The following is a 20,501-nucleotide window of genomic DNA, read 5'->3' as shown; positions in this document are numbered from 1 at the left end:
TTCCCCCGGGCCGTGGCAGTGCCTGGGAGACGTCGCCAGGCTGGCTATGTTGCTTGCTCCACTGGGTGATTTCCCAGTACTACATTCATCCATTGACAGTGCCTGCTCTGCCTCGTGGCAGCCTGATGGGAACGGCTGCCAGGTGCCCCGCAGCAGGAAGCGGGCTCCCTCCCGGAGTCCTGCTCTCTCTCCCCACTCGCTACAGCATCCTCCTGGCTCTTGCTCTCCAGTGGCCAAGCGTGGTCGCCTGCAGGATCCTGTGCCGGAGTCTCCTACTCTGAATGGATCGGTTGCAGAGTCTATGGACACACCTGCTAGCACAGGACTGCTAGCGTTGGATAGCATAGCCAACGTTAGCCTTTCCCTCCTCTCTGGTGCTGATGCTACAAGCTTAGCTATCGCTACCCCCTCCGTGGTTAATGCTGCTACCATAGCTAGTCTTTCCCCTGGTGCTAGCAACTTAGCTAAGGCTAGCACAGCTGGCCCCAAGCCCACTAGCTTTCACATCCCCCCTCCAGAGTATATCGTTCTGGGTGACTCTATTGTCAGATATGTTAACATCCCAAATGCCATCTCATACTCTTACTCCGGGGCTAAAATTCTGGATTTAATTCAATTCCTCCCACGTATTGTTGAACGCAACAAGTCAGCACACACAGTGATTGTCCATGTTGGCACAAATGACATCCGGGGTAAGGGGGGGGTCAATCAAGCTAGGCAATGATTACAAGTCACTGGGAATGATTATAGAATGCCTGGGAAGAAACTGTATATTCTCTGGTTTACTCCCCACTCTTGACCGAGGCTCAGAAAATGTTAGCCGGACATACAGTGCTGATTTTCTATGCTCGTGGTTTTGGTTACGTCAGCAACTTTGATGCATTTTGGAAAAACCTAGCCTGTACCATGACAGATTACATCCCAACACCAAGGGAAGAAAAGTCCTAGCTAGCAATATCCACTGCTATGTCAGGTCTGCCTAAAAGTGATGTCAGGACTATAGGTCTTCCCAGCACCCCTCCCTCCACCATGACATGCCACAAGTGCAGCCCCTCCAAGCTGTAACTTACGAAGAGCCTATCACATGGCTACCTGTAGGCCTACATACATTTCAAAGAGACAATTTGATGTACATTAATGATCATTGTGCCCTCTCCTCCCCGCCTCCCGCTCCCATTCCAACAATTGTGGGCTACAGGCCAAGTAAACTGCCGGTGGGCAGGTGATGTAGAGGGGGTCACCTGCGCACACTATCCATAGGTACTCCAGCTAACTCAGAGAATAGCTCCACTATTAAAATGGCCCTCCTCAATCCTCTATCCATAACCAACAAGTCTTTTATTATAAATTACCTTTTTGTCCGGGAAGAGTTAAGCTGTCTATTTCTTGTAGAGACTTGGCAAAGAGATCTGGAACAGACCCATCTCAATGAACTCTGTCCGCCGAACTGTAGCTCCATTAACACTCCACGGCTATCTGGTCGTGGTGGTGGCCTTGCGTTCGTCCATAAAACTTGTGTTGCATGTCGGACAGTGAACTCTGAGTCCTTTCAATCCTTTGAACTACAAATCACCATAGTTGGCAGAGCGCATCCATTTTATTGTATTTTAATTTATCGCCCTCCTGGCTCCACTAGTCTTTTTTTAACCGAGTTTACTGAGTTACTCACATCAGTGATTAAGCTGGACAACGTGCTGGTCACCAGTGATTTAAATTGTCATGTTGATGACGTCACATCAAAGGCTGCATCAGATTTTCTCACGACTACTGACTCTTTTAATTTTGTTCAGCATATTTCGGGTCCTACTCATGTAGCTGGGCATACTTTAGATTTCGTTTTCTCACATGTGTTAAACATTAAGAATGTCAACCTCCAGGATTTCCATCTGAGTGACCATAAGTGTATAATTTTTCATGTTTGTTTTAACTCTGATGTGCTCCCTCATAACCAGATGACGCACAGACGTATAATTAAGCAGAACTCTGCAGATACATTTTCAACATTATTTGACTCTGATGTTCTGTCCAATTGCAATGAGTTAGAGTCCCTTGTGCAGTCTTTTCATGACCAATGTTCCACTATTTTGGACATAGTTGCTCCTTTTAAATCCTGACCTGCCTCCCGTACCAATTCTACTCCCTGGTTCAATGAGTCAGAGTCTATCCGCAGTTTTCGATGTCAGTGTAGAAAGACAGAGCGTTTATGGAAAGCCTCCAAGCTTGAAGTCCACAGGTTACATCTCAAAGAGCTTTTGATCCAGTTTAATGACATGATAAGGGATGCAAGAACTGCATATTTTGCTAATCTAATATCATCCAACAAGGGAAACTCAAGGGTTTTGTTTGAAATAATCAATAATATTGTTGTTCCTGTGCCTCCATGTGTACCTGTATATTCTTATACTGACTGTAATAACTTTTTGAATTATTTTGTGGATAAGGTCAGTGGTGTTAGAGCAGGCATCTGCCCCTCATCCCTTTCTGCCAGCCTTCCTACCACTGTCTCTCCTCCTCTCACGCTGCTAGACTCGTTCTCTCCAGTCACCTTAGAGCAGGTTTCTATAGTGCTGCACAAAACGAAACCCTCTTTTAATCCCCTTGATGCTGTTCCCTCATCCCTGATTTTAGAGGTCCTTGACTCAATTGGTCCCACAATTCTGTCAATAATGAACCGCTCTCTGGCATCAGGTACTGTCCCTAGCCATTTTAAACATGCCATAGTTCAACCTCTTTTAAAAAAGGCTAACCTAGACCCCTCTCTTCCTGAGAATTATAGACCAATCTCCAAACTGCCTCTCCTGTCCAAGGTGCTGGAGAAAATTGTGGATGAGCAGCTTCTCATGGTTCTAGAAACCCATAATCTGCATGACCCATTTCAATCTGGCTTTTGAAAATTTCATTCCACCGAAACAGCCCTTCTTAACACTAGCACAGCCGACAAGGGGTCAAATGACCCCTAGGCATTTTCAATAAATGTATCCTCGTAACTCGGTCGAGCTCCAGCTCTGTCACTCAATGACTTTTCCTAAAAGTACCCGTTTTATCTGGCACAGTTTCTGAAATTTCTAAATGACTTCAGCACTTTGCGAGCGTCTAGCGCAGGGGTGGCCAACCCATGGCTCGCGAGCCACATGTGGCTCTTTGCCCGTCAATGTGTGGCTCTTCCATACAAAAAAAAAAAATTTATAATTATAATATTTTTATTTATTATTATTATTATTTATTTTTATTTTTTTGTCACTCAAACCTGTGGTAAACCTCATATTTTTATATTAAGAGGTAATTATATAGTTTACACTGTTTATTTTTCTTATATTTCTCATATAAGCTGTGGGGTCATCTGACCCCTTCCGGCGGGAATCAGTGACATTTTCTCCATGGCTGTTCTAGTGTTAAGGTTACCAATGACATTGTAATGGCTGCAGATGATGGTAAACACACACGATTGGTTTTATTGGACCTCAGCGCAGCCTTTGACACCTTTAGGTCAGTGTGTCAAACCTCATGTGTAATTTTTGATGACTCTGTCTTTTAACAGCCATGTCAACCAGCTCACACGGTCATGTTTTTATGAGCTCAGAAACATTGCCAAATTAAGATTTGTTGTTTCTAGAGCTGAAATGCAAATGATCATCCATGCTTTTATTTCATCACGCCTGGAATATTGTAATAAAATGTTTACCTGTCTGGATAAATCTGTGCTAAACCGCTTGCAAATCATTCAAAATGCAGCGGCAAGGCTTTTAACTGGGACAAGTAGGTGTGCCCACATCACCCCCATTTTATCCACTCTACATTGGCTCTCCATTAATTATCGTGTCCATTTTAAAATTCTTGTTTGAACTTTTAAAGCCCTCCAAGGTAAATACCCTGTGTACATGTTTTATTTACTGCGCCCCTACTCCCCCAGTCGTGCACTTAGGTCCTCCCACCAAAATCTCCTGGTTGTCCCACGGACCCGGTTAATAACAAAAGGTGACCAGAGTCAGTCTGTGTGGTGCTTCCCTCTGTCTGTGTGCTGAGGAACTGTGGTGTTGGTGTCTTCTTCTCCAGGCAACATCTGATGGCAACCTCTCTCAGCCTCCTCAGCAGATGGATGCTTTGCTGCCTGGATGTGGAGCCTCCCGTCCTGAGCCAGGGAGCAGGTGACGGCCTCAGGATCCACCCCTTCAGGCAGATCAAACTCCTGTCTGAACTCCTGCCGTCTCTAAGAGTAGGAGCTTTCCCCTCCCCCTGCTTCTTCTCTGTCTTCCCACTGACTATCAGCTTCCTGCCCACCTGCTTGACAGACAGCTCCTCTGGGGAGAAGTCTTTAGTGTCCAGGGCAAAGCTCTATCCCTCTTTCTCCAGCTTGTAGGAGACTGGCTGGATGGATGTTGAAGTTTGTCCATCAGCTCCAGACTGCTGTGGAGCTCCTGCATGTTTCTCTCTACAGTCGATCCCGCTGGCAGAGAAGAGGTGGGACCTCTGCCCAGAGACTGCAACACTGTATACGTATATATATTTATCTATATCAGTATGGATATATCTGCATATATACCTGTATAGTACAATTCTGTACACACTGTATATACTTTATCTGTTACATTTGCACTCTGGTTAGAACTTAATTTCATTCTACTGAACTTGTGCGGTATGATGACATAATCTAATCTGATCTAGGACGTTTGTTGTTTGAGTCAGTGTGTCTGTTTAGAGAAAATAAAGCATTATGCTCCAAAAATTACTTCAGTTAGTCAGTGTTTTGTGCAAACCTCCCATTTACTGCACTTCATTTTACACTTACTCCACTTCAAGTGCCATCTGTTGGCAAAATTAGAGTTGGTCCGACCATTTTGAGGAAGGCCCCTATGTCAAGGCCCGCGCTCAAAATAATCCAGAGACTCAAGGGGTGTTCAAAAAGAAAAGAAAAAAGTCTATGTAATCTGTTTGGGATATATTGTGTATAGTCATAAGGGTGCTGGAATGTTATTATGTTTAATTAATTGCCATCCAGAGGGGGGGAGGGGGGGGGGGGTTGTAACATTAGGGTGTTGCCTGCTCATTTAACCCTTTTTTCGCCAATAACGTCATACGACGGGTTTCAAGTTCATGCGAATTCTGCCAATAACGGCGTACGAGGTGTTTCAAGTTCATATCTCATATTTTCGCCATGGTATTCATATTTCACCCACGGCGTCTTGGCTGATGCTGTAGGACTCAGCACAACTCTGCAACGCTTCAATACTGCCACCTGGTGGCTGATCGCGAGTTGCCAAACCGGAAATGCCCGTTGCAGCTCGGTCCGTCCCCTAATTCCGTCCGGCCACTCGTTTATCGTCGCGGGACTCAATACACACCGTTGATATGGATCCGTTGCCATAACTCAATAATCCACATGATTTGGGCATATATTAGTATTATACAAACCGGAACTGGATCGCCTCGATCCACATCACATAACTGGGATCTGTTTGCTCCACTCTCATCGCCCAACGCTACGAGGAAGCTGACGTGAGTTTCAGCGTTTTTGTTTATCATTTTCGATACAAACTGCTCTGATCAATATATCACCCATACTACATGAAGCATCTAACGACTATCACGGAATTATAAACGACCCCCCCCCCCCCCCTCCGTTCACCCGCACATGATCAGTCATAACGTTTAGGACCATGTACAGTTGAAATTTTTAATATAGCGTCGATCGGTATCAAACTGCATTTGATGATCTAATTGTTTACACTGCCTGTGTTGTTTTTACTACCTGTACCACCCCCCCCCCTTCCCCCATGCTGCTATGATGCCTGAATTTCCCCAAGGGGATCAATAAAGGAATATCTTATCTTATCTTATATGCATTTGTGCCTATATCTCACGTTCTGGGAAATACTGCAGAAAACGATAAAAACATTTATACTCTAGACAGTATTTTCGTATGAATGAAAAAGTAAAACGTTCCTACATCCTGAACGATAGATAATTGATGTTGAATGGGCCATAGTAATGTCAATTTAGCAATACAATTTAAAAAGTTATAGCCCTGCAAAGAAGGTGAACATCTCCATAGACTTACAGTGCTGGCAGAGATCAAACAGCGATGGATATAAGCGTGGCAGAGAATGGGTTAAGAGTAGGGCTGCAACTAATGACTAATTTGGTAGTCGACTAATCTGTCGATTATTTTTTCGATTAGTCGACTAATCGAAAACCAATTATGTACAAAAAAAAAAAAAAAAAAAGGGGATATATATATATATATATATATATATATATATATATATATATATATATATATATATATATATATTTTTTTAAACTACTTATCTTTGTGAAAGTGGCTTCTCAGCTCTGGTCCAGCTGAAGACAGAGCAGAGGAACAGATTGGACATTGAGCATGACCTCAGAGTTGCTTGTCTACCATCACCCCAGACTTTGAGACTCTTGTCAGGACCAAACAACAACATCATAACATGATGATCCCATAGCAAATTAAAATAATGACTCATGAAACATTTGAATTTGGATCTTAAGCCACTTTAAATGAAAATGTATTTGAAGAACAATACAGCAATCACTCATAACAAGATAAATACATTAAATAATACAAATTAAAGTGGAAGTGTACTTTAAATAACTAAAGAAATAATAATAAAAAATAAATAACTAGCAGCATCTGCCCCCAGCACCGCGGCTGATGGGGCTGTAACTTGGTCCAGGACCAGGAGGGTGACGTGGAACAGCTGTAAGGGGAGAGGGTGATGAGTCAGATCAGACAGACTTCTAGGTCTTTTGTTTGCTGTGTGTGAGAGGAGTCCGTGTGTGTGTGTATGTGTGTGTGTCTTACTCTGATCGCTGTGTGAGTGAGAGGAGTGTGTGTACTGTGTAATTTGTGTGTGTGTCTTACTCTGATCGCTGTGTGAGTGAGAGGTGTGTACTGTGTAATTTGTGTATGTGTGTGTGTCTTACTCTGATCGCTGTGTGTGAGTGAGAGGAGTGTGAATGTGTGTGTGTCTTACTCTGATCGCTGTGTGTGAGAGAGAGGAGTGTGAATGTGTGTGTGTCTTACTCTGATCGCTGTGTGTGAGTGAGAGGAGTGTGTATGTGTGTGTGTCTTACTCTGATCACTGTGTGTGAGTGAGAGGAGTGTGTATTTGTGTGTCTTACTCTGATCGCTGTGTGTGAGTGAGAGGAGTGTGTGTGTAATGTATTGTGTGTCTAGTCTGATCATCATCTCCTGCAGGGGAACAATGTTTTCAATGTCCAAAATTTGCTATGGGATCATCATGTTATGATGTTGTCTGGAACCCTGAGAAGCCACTCTCACAAAGATAGGTAGTGCACAAAAAAAAAAAAAAAAAAAAAAAAAAAAATTATGTCGACTAATCGTTGCAGCCCTAGTTAAGAGTGATGCATTTTATTGACACAACTCCTCAAATTGACACTCGAGGAGGCATTACAGTGTAAATCAGACCCTAGCCTAGTCTGTCTGTCTGTCTGTCTGTCTGTCTGTCTGTCTGTCTGTCTGTCTGTCTGTCTGTCTGTCTGTCTGTCTGTCTGTCTGTCTGTCTGTCTGTCTGTCTGTCTGTCTGTCTGTCTGTCTGTCTGTCTGTCTGTCTGTCTGTCTGTCTGTCTGTCTGTCTGTCTGTCTGTCTGTCTGCTCTGCCTGCCTGCCTGCCTGCCTGCCTGCCTGCCTGCCTGCTTGTCTGTCTAAGAGACCCTTACCTAAGTCTCCTTGAATACCGTAACACCCAAGTCGACATCTTTAAGTCGCCAGCACAGCTGTTGATGAGCCAGAGGTAGCTGGAGCAGCTAACAAGCTAAGCTGCTAAACTGAACATGTGACGTTAGGTCAGAAACTGGTGCAACTCTATGTATAGAGAGACATGTGTTTATTCAGCTCCTTACTAATAATGACCGAACATCTCAACTGTTGAGCGATTCAGCCACTGTTTCGGCTTTACTTGAGAAGCTATGCTGCTAAAATGCTTCTTAGGCCATGAGAGATCTCCTCTCTGGTAAACAAGAATACCCTGAAGACTCTGGCAGGAGCACTCATTCAAGGGTTCTACGACTATGCTTGCACCTCATGGTACCAAAGCACCTCAAAGGCACTAAAAACCAAATTACAAACATCTTAAAACAAACTGGTCAGACTACTACTTGACCTGACTCCTAGAACCCACCTCACCCCTGCCCACTTTGACAACCTAGGATGGCTTAGAGTAGACGACAGAGTACAGCAACTTGCAATGGGCCTGGTCTACAAGATACACTACACGACCAAGGTACCCATGTACATGTCAAAATACTTCCCAAAGGTCAGTGAATACCACGATCACAACACCAGAGGGAGCTCCACAAATCATGTTAAACCCAGATTCGGCTCAAACAAGGGACTAAACACGTTTCGCAATTATGCCACATCAATGTGGAACGCCCTACCCAAAGCTGTAAAGGAATGTGAATCACTACCCACTTTCAAAAGCACTCTCAAAGAACACCTACGGGAGACTGCAATTCGAAATTGGCCCCTACAAATGTCCTAACCCAGTTGTACAGTAAATGACCAAGTATGGCTTTGTCAGTATTCCAATGTACAGTGTCCCCCACCCACCCCCTACCCAACCCCCCCCCCCCCACACATACACACCTCCAATGTACAGTCCCCCCACCTACCCCACCTACCCAACCTCCTCCAATGTACAGTTTCTACGTCAAATGTATATACACTCTTTTCTGGACACTTTTTGTATCACAAACAGTACTGTATTTGAAAATCTGGTATGTCATAAATGTATAGATGTAGCAGTACTGTCTATCTGTATGTCGTGTGTGTCATATATGTTATGATGAATTGAAAATGGGGGACCTTGATGTAAACAATACGAAAGTCTTTCTCTGGTCTGCATCCCCTTAACAATTGTATGTATTGAGCTGTACTGTACTGTACCCATTCTGCAAACTTTTCAATCAATCAGCCAGGGCCCCACATTTGGACCACGGGTACCATCTTGGGGGACTAACTTTCATAGTGATTTTTGGGAAGGTATACACCCCTACTGCTGGAAAATATGTGATAGCAATGCAGCAGTTGCCTCCAAATGTGTGCCATCACATCTTTTATAACACTACCAAGCATATTTTTCAGGTCTCCTGTCTGAAATTCCATGCCCCAAATTAATCATGATAGCTCCTGAACCATAAGGCCTATATGCATGTTTCTGGTCTCCTTTGATAGGTAACAAGGTAGGACATATGAATCCAGTGTAAGTAAACCCACATCTATTACCATCCAGAGTAAATGGAGATACAATGAAGGAAAACATCATATTTTTACCCTCGCCTGGTACATAATCTTAATTTAAAAGGCAATATGACCATTATAACCAATATCCCATGGATAATAATGCAACTGAATGTGTTCTCCTACTCCTTGACTACAAATGTAACTGTAAATGTGATGATACCGTTTAATGATACCGTTTATGATACCGTTTTTAAAAAGGTATACTCAGATGAAGTAAATGTTTTGGCCATGGTTACCGTTTATGTTGACTGTTTACTGGTAATTTTACTCAAACACTTTCTTTCAATACAGCCATGTTACAAAAACATAAATCTCCCCAAAACATTGAAATCGTAATAAAAAACAATGAATATTGATCAATATGCAATAGGGATGGGAATCACCAGAGGCCTCACGATACGATAGTATTGCGATACAAAAAATATTGCGATATCCTGAGTATTGCGATATTAATATTGCGATTTATTACCTTTTTTCAACATGTTTTATCTAATGAAATAAAGTTCAGTCTGTTCATCTCACTTCAATCATTTTTATTGCAGAACATGGTATTTTCTCAAGCAGACAGATGTAAACACTGTAATCTGTGTTGCATATACCTGACAAACTGAACTGTTTGTATTACAGTCATATTCCAATTTAACTGAATGCACATGTGTGTGTGGACTACTGTACTATTACAGGTATTGAAATGAACAATGCAACTTCCTTATACAAAAGAAATTACAAAAATTGGCTAAAACCTTTAATACATTTTTTTTTATGAACAATTAATTAAATATCGATACTTGGCATCCCTGTATCGATACAGTATCGCCACGCAAAGTATCGCGATACTACTATGTATCGATTCCCCCCCCCCACCCCTAATATGCAATGCATATTCAACATTCATTATGGGCCACAGAACTTCATGCCATGTGACCTATCAATGTTTTCAGCTCAGTTAGACCTATACAATGATATATTTCTTATTGGTTTTCAGAAACATATTTGTTTATTTTGGAAAACTCAATACAAAACCCAGGGCACATATAATCACATCACAGAATTCTTTCAGGAATTCAAATAGTACAGAACAGACAGTTCTCAGTCTCTATCCGTGGCGCTATATAGGCTATACTTGAGAGGCTATGCTACTATGCTATGCTAATGCTTCTAGGATGAGGTTGGGATGGAGGAGATTGCAGCAAACAGATTTCGCCCACGCAGAGGGGAAAACATTCTAGTCTGGACTGGACAGGATATTCCTTTAGTGATCCCCTTGGGGAGATTCAGTCGTCATAGTAGCAGGGCGGGTACAGATAATGCTCAGGGTAATAGGAGAGCAATATATATAGGCAATAAACAAATGTAATCTAAATATAAAATAAACGGTATACACAAAGGTGCAGATGATGGTCTGTACCTATCGCTCATAATATGCGTTATAAGTCCATGCAGGGTTTAGTGGTTAAGAGTCAGACATTCCTAATAGTTCTCAAGTTCTGCAGCCGTTAGTTATCCAGCTGCTGGCAGCAGTCCGTGCCCCCGGTTGTGGAGCCTGATGGCCACTGGCTTGAAGAACTGGCAGACGGGCACACAGACACACATGTTGTTGACCTAGTAACGTTAGTGCCAGCTTGCTTGCTGTTGCTTTGGCCTGGTGTTTTGAAAGCGCTCCAATCCTTACTGAGCCGTGTGGAGGATCTAACGGCCACCGTTAGAAACTGGCCACCGTAAATGCCCAAAACCCCCACCACCTCCTAATAGACAGTCTCCTCCCCACCGCATGTATATATTCCCTCCCCGCCGTATGTATATTTCCCTCCCACCCACCCACCCCCTCCTAATGTACAGTCCCCTCCCCATCATATGTATATACTCTGTCTAGGATCTAGGGGTAACAGTACTGTATATTTGAATACCGCTTATGTCACAAATGTATCAGTACTAAATACCTATATGTCCCTATGCCATAAATGTCATGTATGTTGTGTATGTCATAAATGTCTATATGAATTGAAAATGGGGGACCCTGATGGAAACAAGACAAATGTCTTTCTCAGGTCTGCATCCCCTTAACAATTGTATGTATTGAGCCGTACTGTATTGTACCCATTCTGCAATCTGTTAAATAAAGTTTTCATTCATTCATTCATTCATTCATTCATTCATCCGGGCTTGTTCAGTAGTGGTAGAAATCTGTTATCCAATTGTTGAATTATCTGTGGTGACCATCCATGGCTGTTCTTTTATTTTATTATTATTATTTTTATTATTATTAGCCACGACAGCCTCAGATATTAGCCCTTCATTAGCAAAATCCAGAACTAACGTTAGCTTAGCAGTGTTTCTCATCTGTCTGACGTACATTATCCTAGTTTAGCTTGGCTTAGGAGTCCATGGTAAAGTTGTATTATTTGCAGTTTACCAAACAATTGTTTTTCAATCTTCTGTAGATGTCCACGATATTGCATTTAGTTGTATTTTCATTTAATTTAGTGTACTTTCTGATGAGGACGTGGTCTTAGTTTGTCTAATGCGACCCTACACACCACTTGGAAGACAAAAACATCTGATCGGCCAAAAACAACAGCTGCCTGCACCAATAACCAATTGGATGTTTTGGATCAAATGAAATGCAATATCATAGGCGTATGTTCATAGATTCATTCATTCATTAATTTTTTCATTCATTTTATTTTGTTTCGTACATGGGGGTACAGTTCATCTTTGCACAATATCACCAACATATTTTTTTTTTTTTTTTTAACATGATACACCCATGGCCGAAAAGGAGCGGGATGAAGAAAACTTTTTCCTGCCCCCTTCCAAATTTCATATTTATTTTAACATAATGGTCAGCTCAAGTGCACCTTACAGCTTCATACCATATAATAATAATATAATAATAATCATTACCATAATTATGACAACAATAATAATAATAATGATAATATGGCCATGAATAATAACAATAATAATGGTAATAACAATAATATTGCTAGATACCAATAAACAAACAAACAAACAAAAAAAGCTGTGTCACGAGCCTCAGATGCATGAATAAAAAAAAAAAAAAAAAAATCATATACAGAGAAATGTATACCTGCTGTTCATATGTTCTCATTGTTCTGTCTTTAAAAGTCTTTTTTAGTTGGAAAATATTTGTACAGTACTTCAACTCATTATAGAGAGAATTCCAGAGTTTGACTCCCACCACTGATATACACATCTGTTTTAAGGTTGTCCGTGCACACGGATGTTTAAAATGACCTTCCCTTCTATGCTCTCCATTTTGTGATATGAGGACAAACCGGTTTTGTAGATTGGCTGGTAATGCTTTACTTTTGGCCTTGTGCATAACTTAGATCAGAACTATAGCAGTGCATCTGTCTATATTAGGGATGTTCGATATTGGCTTTTTTACCTATACCGATATTGTCCAACTCTTAATTTCCGATACCGATATCAACCGATACCGATATATGCAGGGCCCCCCCCCCCCCCCCCCCAAAAAAAACAGAATAATTTCAGGTAATTAACATTACATATATCTTGTCGTGGAATTAACACAACATTATGCATACTTTTGACAATAAATAAAATCAGAATTTGTTCTTACTTGCTTGCCTGGGTAAATAAAGTGTAAGGGCCTAACTTGACTAAACAAAAACAATAAATCTATAAAGCCCTGAGGAGGCTGATACCGGCTAAAACATATAGTTGATGCGTCTGTTGCTCGTGCTGGGTACTCGTCTGGTGAAAGGATGAATTTCCACAAGGTCCGTTCCAATAACACCCCAACTGGGTTTATTTACCACATGATTACCGAATGCACAATTTGCATGTGATATGAGTAAATGCTAATACCTTCAAATGAACAAACAAACACTATACACTACAAACAGAACGATAACCAAACAACGTGCCGTGACGGTCTAAAACTGTTAGGCTCTGCCGGTAACCAAACACACCTGCTGTCATCAGTCCTGTTACCCATTATGTAGCTTTATACAACGGCATGCAAATTTCTCGATTCTGATTGGCCATTTACACGTCTTTATTGGCAACAATCCACGGTCCTGGGCTCAGGACCCGCCCACAACCGAATCACATATCACTCCCCGGCTCACTCCGGGAGAAAACAAGATCGCGGACAACAAATGGTTATGTTGAAAGCACCATAACGACTAAATATGAAGCGATTCTGTCAAGGGGAATGTGTTAGTCCTTTAAACAATGTTGGATGATGTAATTGATGGGTCTTGAGTCAATCTAGAACAAAAGAAAAATCGCGGATTGATTGATTGATTAATTGATTGATTTAAATTTCTTCCTTCCTACTTTCTACTGACTGCAGCGTTCTCTCTCACACTGTCCGACGCTGGCGTACCCACAAACACACACACACACATACACACACACACACACACACACATACACACACACACACGCACGCACACACGCACACACTGTGACACACACACACACACACGCACACACACACACACACACACACACACACACTCCTGTCTGCAACAGCGGGGGAGTCAGACTGAGAGAGAAGCAGCGCTGTTTTAAGTGAGCATGGTCTATTGAATTGATTGATTGGTTGATTGCTAATTTTATTACTGTACCCCTGGTTTCCAACTGGTTAAGTTTAGGCTAAAAGAAATAAATAAAAAAATAGGGCGAAGAAAACGTTTTTTTCCTATAGGGCAAAGAAAACGTTTTAATTTGTTTTACCTACTTTATATAGAAGCATCTAAGAATGAAGTTCTATGGAAAGTAGGTCTGCATTCCCTTAACAATTGTGTGTATTGAGCCGTACTGTATTGTACCCATTCTGCATCTGGTAATAAAATTTTCAATCAATCATTCCAATAATACACAGTTGGATGTGTTAGTTGGTTGGATGCACTTCAAGCTGCTTCCACATGAGGCAACTTCTCTCAATCATTCCAATAATACACAGTTGGATGTGTTAGTTTGGTTGGATGCACTTCAAGCTGCTTCCACATGGAGGCAACTTGTCTTTTTTGTAGTTGTGGGAACTACTTTTTCTGGCGGATGGTTTTTTCAATAAATCTTCGATTAATGTGTGTTTATTGTATAGAAATAAGGTTGGATGAATCTGGCAGTTGTATAAAAGCTTTACACCACTTGTAGTCGTGATTTGTGACCAATAAACCATGCCTAGGGGGGTCTAACGACCCTCGGCTGCGCCTCGGGCCTAACGACCACCCCTAGGCATGGTTTATTGGTCACAAACCACTCCTGCGCGTGATGTAATGCTTAAAAGTATGTCACCTACTGGTGAGCAACGCGAACTGATGCCACAAACCCAATTTGGCAGGCTGGCAGGCACAATGTATACAGGCAGAACTCAACATAAATACATAAATCCAAACAAATACATAAAATACAACATATGGCAATACAACCTCTAATAATGTCAGTTTTGGCTTCTACACTGTCTATCTGTCATGTATGTCATATATGTTGTTGAAGTCAGAGGTTCTATGTAGGATTGTTAGTAACTGTCTAACTGCATATATAACTGTTTCCACTAGAGGGCGCTCTAGGCGGAGCCACTCAGGAACACCACCAGGTGGCGAGTATAAATAGATATGTCTCCTCCTACTCTACCTCTTTCCCCCCAGCCTCTCAGTGAGAGGAGAACTCGAGAACTGCTGCTCATGCCATGTGAATAAATAAACCACGCCAGTTAAAGGCTAAAGATAGAAACCATGCCTCTTGACCACATTATTGTCACCCTATAGCCGGATTCTGTCAACAGGTTATTGCCAGATAACGCCGGGGCGAAATAATAAGGGTAGCAAGCTTAGCTAAAGTATAGGCTAGGTTATCGCCGGGAGCACCGTGTGGCTAGACGCTAGGCCAACAAGAGCTAAAGCTACACCTACCATCAACGAAGAGGATGGAAAACAAGGGAAGGGGCAAATGGCCCTCATTCAATGGAAAAGCAGAGGACTACAAGCTCTGGGAAGAGCGCATGCTATGCTGCATGCACGGTGCGGGACTGAAGGAGACGATCCTGGCAGCCCCCACGGGAGACCTGACGGCGGAAGAGCAAGCCCTGGACGACCAGCGTAACGCAGACACGTACTGTGACTACACCAGCTTGGGGCTGATATTCCGCGACACTAAAGACAAAGGCCGAGAAAGCCTGGAGGTGTTGAGAGAGCATTACATCGGGCGAGGAAAACCCCGAGTCGTGGCCCTCTACATAGCACTAATGGCTTTGAGGAAAGGGCACACAGAGACTGTGACCGAATACGTCAACAGAGCGGAGCAGATCACGACGCCATTGAGGAGTGCGGGAGAAGCACCAAGCGATGGGCTAATGATGGCGATGATGATGAGAGGACTACCGGAGCTGTACAAACCGTTCACACTCCTGGTAACACACGGTTCAACGGACATGACGGTGGGACAGTTCAAGGCCAAGTTAAGAAACTTCGAGGCCTCAGAAGATACCCACCCAGCCGCAGAGGCGGGAGAGAGGGTGCTAAAGGCCCGAGCGACGCCAAGGGAGAGGACCAGGACCACGGCGGAACTGGCGTGTTGGCGATGCGGAGAGAAAGGCCATCGGAGAAGCGACTGCACAAAGACTGTCTGGTGTAGATTCTGCAAATCCACGGGGCACACAGACAGAGCGTGCATGAAGAAACACGACCAGAGCGTGCGATACGCGCATGGACAAGATGACGGCCATAGACGAGACGGCGGTCATGGACGAGACGGCGGCCACGGACAAAATGGCGGCTACGGACACAATGGGACAGACATTTGTTTGATATAGCTATAACCTGCATTCCTTCAAATATATCATTATCAATAAAACAGATATTGAAATACACTATGTAGCCTACTACACCAACACTGCAAATTACAGTGGATAAATAAATAAATAAGAACTAAAGCTAATCGCGTGGAAATAGTCTTGTTGTGTGTGCCACACACATGCACACAGTATAGCCTAGGTGTCTAATGAATGAACAGTAGGCTTATATTATTCTAATTACTTGTTTCATTAGGATTTAGTAGATACTATATATATGCTCTGCCCTATACGTACAGTAAGTACAGTACACATATTTAGGCCGCCAGAGTCGGGCGTACCATGAGCGGACTGCATGGTGGACTGTACTACGGGCAGCGCAGTATCTGTGCTGCTCTCCTAATAAAACAAGTCATTAGAATAATATAAGCCTATACTGCATTCATTCATTACGCACATAGGCTATACAGTATTAGGTTAGTGTGTGTGTGCGCGCGCTGCCGCAGGTGCACCACGAGCTGTATTATATATGATGACAATACATTAATCTAATCTCATTTTGATCGGTCGCAAAGCGCTTCCGCTTATCGGCCACTATTTTCACACGGCTGCATCATCAGTTGCATTCTTATGAGCTGGACAGGTGTGTCTAACTATTGACTTTTTGCGATTTTATTTGCACACTGCCCTATTGGCTGCCTTATAAGGAGCTTCGGAGGCGTGGTTTGTATGCAAATGACCTGGACGGGGACGCGCGTTCACGTTTCAGAATGGTGACATTCCTCAACGCCGGCATCCCAGCTGTGATCGTTTGAGACGACATCTTCCCCACGTGTTGGGGAATCAGTGAACTTGTTGTCGATTCTGTCTCAGTCGGTTCCAAGATGGTTGCCATAAGAGAAGTATTTGGAAAATATTGGAGAATGAGACCCTATGTTATTAAAGGTGACATCCCAGATAGCAAAAGGTGTTAATTCAATGTTGATTTACGGTCACAATGCTTGATTTTTGGTTAAGGTCGACGATTGATGTTGAATCACCCATTAACCGCTAAAGCAATTGACTAATGTTGAAAACATATCATTGAATCAATATTGTTTTGTGGTTGCATTTTAATGATTGAAATGCCAATATCTAATAAATGTTGAATCAACGGATGCTGCTCAACATGCTGTCGTCATTGTCTCATCACCCAGACTGCACTGCACTTGTGCTGCCCCGCCTCCCAGAATGCACCTGTGCGGCAGCTTCCTGGCTGCTACCTCATGTCTCTCTGCATCGGTGAGTACTGCATGGCAATAATGTCGATTATGTTGTATGTTGTATGTTGTATGTTGTATGTATGCTTTCGATTGCAAACGCCAGCGGAGTAGTGCCGTGTTCGTTTTTACATGGTAGAGAATATTATATTAACCGTTATTCATGCCTGCTAGCTGAAGCTAATTTAGCTAGTAGCGTTAGCAGTTAGCTATGATGAATGTTTCTTGATTTTGGTGTTTAGTGATATCCACCTGTTGTATATACTGTTATACATTTTATGTAGGCTAACGCTCTTAAGCGCGGTGAAAATGAGTGCGGCGAAACTATTGAAAGAAGTAATGTAACAAGCGGTAGATACAATGTGCAAGCACAGGAGTCATATTGGGAGTTGGGGCTAACTAGCTTAGCTCTGTGGAAGAGCCGCGGTAAATCTAGGGACGTTAAGGCGGCGAGGTGAGAGATTTGACGAAACACTGTGGAAGATATTGTTGTTAAGAAGCGAGTCGAGTGGTTCGTTGGTGTGATTGTGGCCGTATTAATGGTTATATTTAATGCGGTAATAAGTGTAAGACGATGTTGTTATGGAGAAGCAGTCGCGGGTTGATGACGTCATATTGTGGGACCTAAGAAGGGGAGCATGAGGCTGGCTAGGCTGTTAGCTTGCGTGCGACTGTTTTGTGAGTTTGCGGGCGACATGTGTTATGATTAGAGTTTTGAAAATGATGGTTAGGAAGTATTAGAGGACGCGGTGGATGTCGTGGCATTGTATTAGGACGAAACTGAGTGTTTTGTGATAATAGTTGTACGTTGTCGCGGTGTACATCGCTTGCTGTGCGTTTGCGCTTCTGCGCATGCACGTTACAACGCGGATCGCTGTTTTTTCTTTTCATTCGCTCTGGGGATGGATAACGGGTGAGGAAATATTTGGCATTGTGTTCAAATGTTTGTATTTGTATATTGATATTGTATGTTTGTGTAACAAGGGGAAGAGATGTGAAATGTATGATGATTAGATTATGGGAGTATGTTGTATGTTGTATGTTGTATGTATGCTTTCGATTGCAAACGCCAGCGGAGTAGTGCCGTGTTCGTTTTTACATGGTAGAGAATATTATATTAACCGTTATTCATGCCTGCTAGCTGAAGCTAATTTAGCTAGTAGCGTTAGCAGTTAGCTATGATGAATGTTTCTTGATTTTGGTGTTTAGTGATATCCACCTGTTGTATATACTGTTATACATTTTATGTAGGCTAACGTCAGTAACGTTTCAAAATGTGGCTTATGATGTATTCTTTAACAGGATACACTGGCACAATCAGTTAGCTTAGCATTGCTGCTACCTTGCTTGCTAAAAAGTCATGGTAAACCGGGCCTGTCTCTCTCCCTCCCTCCCTAATGTGTTTGTGCTTAAAACAGTGAATGATGACCGCATGTTCTCAGAGCATTTTCAGAGCACTGTTAAACTGTTAAATGGTCATTTTAAAACTAATATAAGAAATTAATGTATATAGTGGTATATTTATGAGGGGAAAAAAATATTTGCAACAACTTTTAACATTTATACAGGTAGGTTATTGATAACTAATTCTGCTATGAGTGTCATATTACAGTGACATTCATACAGTATCCTTTGATTTCACATAATTTAATTATTATTTCACAATAAAATACTGTAATCAAAATCCTCTGTAATATCACATCAGATTTTGTAATCTCACAATAACATAGCAATATTTCACATTTAATTATTATTTCACAATAATAGTAATCAAAATCGAAAGGTCCATTTGCATATTATTGGTATCTAGGGATATCTATGGACCTCAGGGAATGTATTCACATTGTCAGAAATATTGTGTCTATTACTAGGCTTGCTTAAATTGTGATGAAACAAATGAGAATATGAATTATGATGTTTCTTTGCATCTTTGACAGTGAATAACACCATGCTAATAATGACCAAACATTAAAAACTGCCACTGATCTCGTTCAGTCCCCTCTTGAGGACATGTGTAAAAAAAAATCGAAGGAAATTAATAAAGGGAAGATGATTAAACCGAAGGTTCTGTAGATGCAGTACTGAATTCTCCCATCCGGACCAATGCAATTTGAAATATTATTATAGAATATGATGCTTATAAATGACCTTATTATAGCCAATTCGCACATTTATATATATATTATCTTTCAAATGCCTGAGTTCAATTTGGATTTAGTATCACCAGGCATGCATAAGAACAGATAATAATCTACTGTAATCTACTGTACTTTAAAATTTTCCCCACAGTGCAACCGTTTTGAAACTAATTTCAGATCTAATAGTTTCTCCCACTTTGGCCTCCTGACAGACACCGATGCCCTTCAAAAGATCCAAGATGCCCTGGGTCAGAGAGGACGGACCATCCTGCAGTTCTGCCAGAAACTGGACAACCCGGAGATCAGGGAAGTTCTGGCCAGATATGATCCAGAGGCTTCGAAGAACACTCCTTATGGTGTACTTCAAGGAGCCTACGGAGAAACTGCTGCTCGGAGTTGATGTAAGTTTTATTTATTTAAATATTAAAATATTTGAAATGCTAAACGAGTGATTACAAACCCTACAAACACTGTGATAGACCCTCTAAACACTGTGATAGACCCGACAAACACTGTAAACACTGTGATAGATCTATCACAGTGTTTAGACGGTCTATCACAGTGTTTAGAGGGTCTATCAGTGTTTAGAGGGTCTATCACAGTGTTTGTAGGGTCTATCACAGTGTTTGTAGGGTCTATTACAGTGTTTATAGGGTCTATCACACCCTCTAAACACTGATAGACCCTCTAAACACTGGGACAGACCCTCTAAACACTGGGACAGACCCTCTAAACACTGTGACAGACCCTCTAAACACTGATAGACCCTCTAAACACTATGATAGACCCTCTAAACACTGTGACAGACCCTCTAAACACTGTATCAGACCGTCTAAACACTGTGACAGACCCTCTAAACACTGTGATAGACCCTCTAAACACTGATAGACCCTCTAAAGACTGTGATAGACCCTCTAAACACTGATAGACCCTCTAAACACTGACAGACCCTCTAAACACTGTGATAGACCCGACAAACACTGTAAACACTGATAGATCTATCAGTGTTTAGAGGGTCTATCACA

At 42.1% G+C, this 20,501-nt stretch overlaps 1 protein-coding gene and 1 pseudogene across 2 annotated transcripts in view; one reads left to right on the top strand and one right to left on the bottom strand.

The window, feature by feature from the left end:
• Positions 1-3,574, top strand: part of LOC311238003 (uncharacterized protein) — a gene marked incomplete at its 3' end in the record, with an annotated part of 48,997 nt that extends 45,423 nt beyond the window's left edge. Inside the window, exon 6 of the mRNA XM_084325971.1 lies at positions 3,539-3,574. Within this exon, the coding sequence (XP_084182097.1) occupies positions 3,539-3,574 (36 nt within the window). The remainder of the gene's footprint in view (positions 1-3,538) is intronic.
• Positions 3,575-3,985: 411 nt separating this feature from the next.
• LOC311238002 (heat shock protein 30-like) overlaps positions 3,986-20,501 on the bottom strand; it is a 35,271-nt pseudogene continuing 18,755 nt past the window's right edge. The window contains exon 2 of the transcript in view: positions 3,986-4,478. The product of the transcript in view is annotated as a heat shock protein 30-like (transcript). The remainder of the gene's footprint in view (positions 4,479-20,501) is intronic.

The sequence above is a fragment of the Notolepis coatsorum genome, assembly GCF_963971535.1.
Source record: "Notolepis coatsorum genome assembly, chromosome: 12".
Taxonomy (NCBI): domain Eukaryota; kingdom Metazoa; phylum Chordata; class Actinopteri; order Aulopiformes; family Paralepididae; genus Notolepis; species Notolepis coatsorum.
Note: the sequence above shows the minus strand (reverse complement) of the source record. Positions and strands in the feature narration are given on the sequence as shown.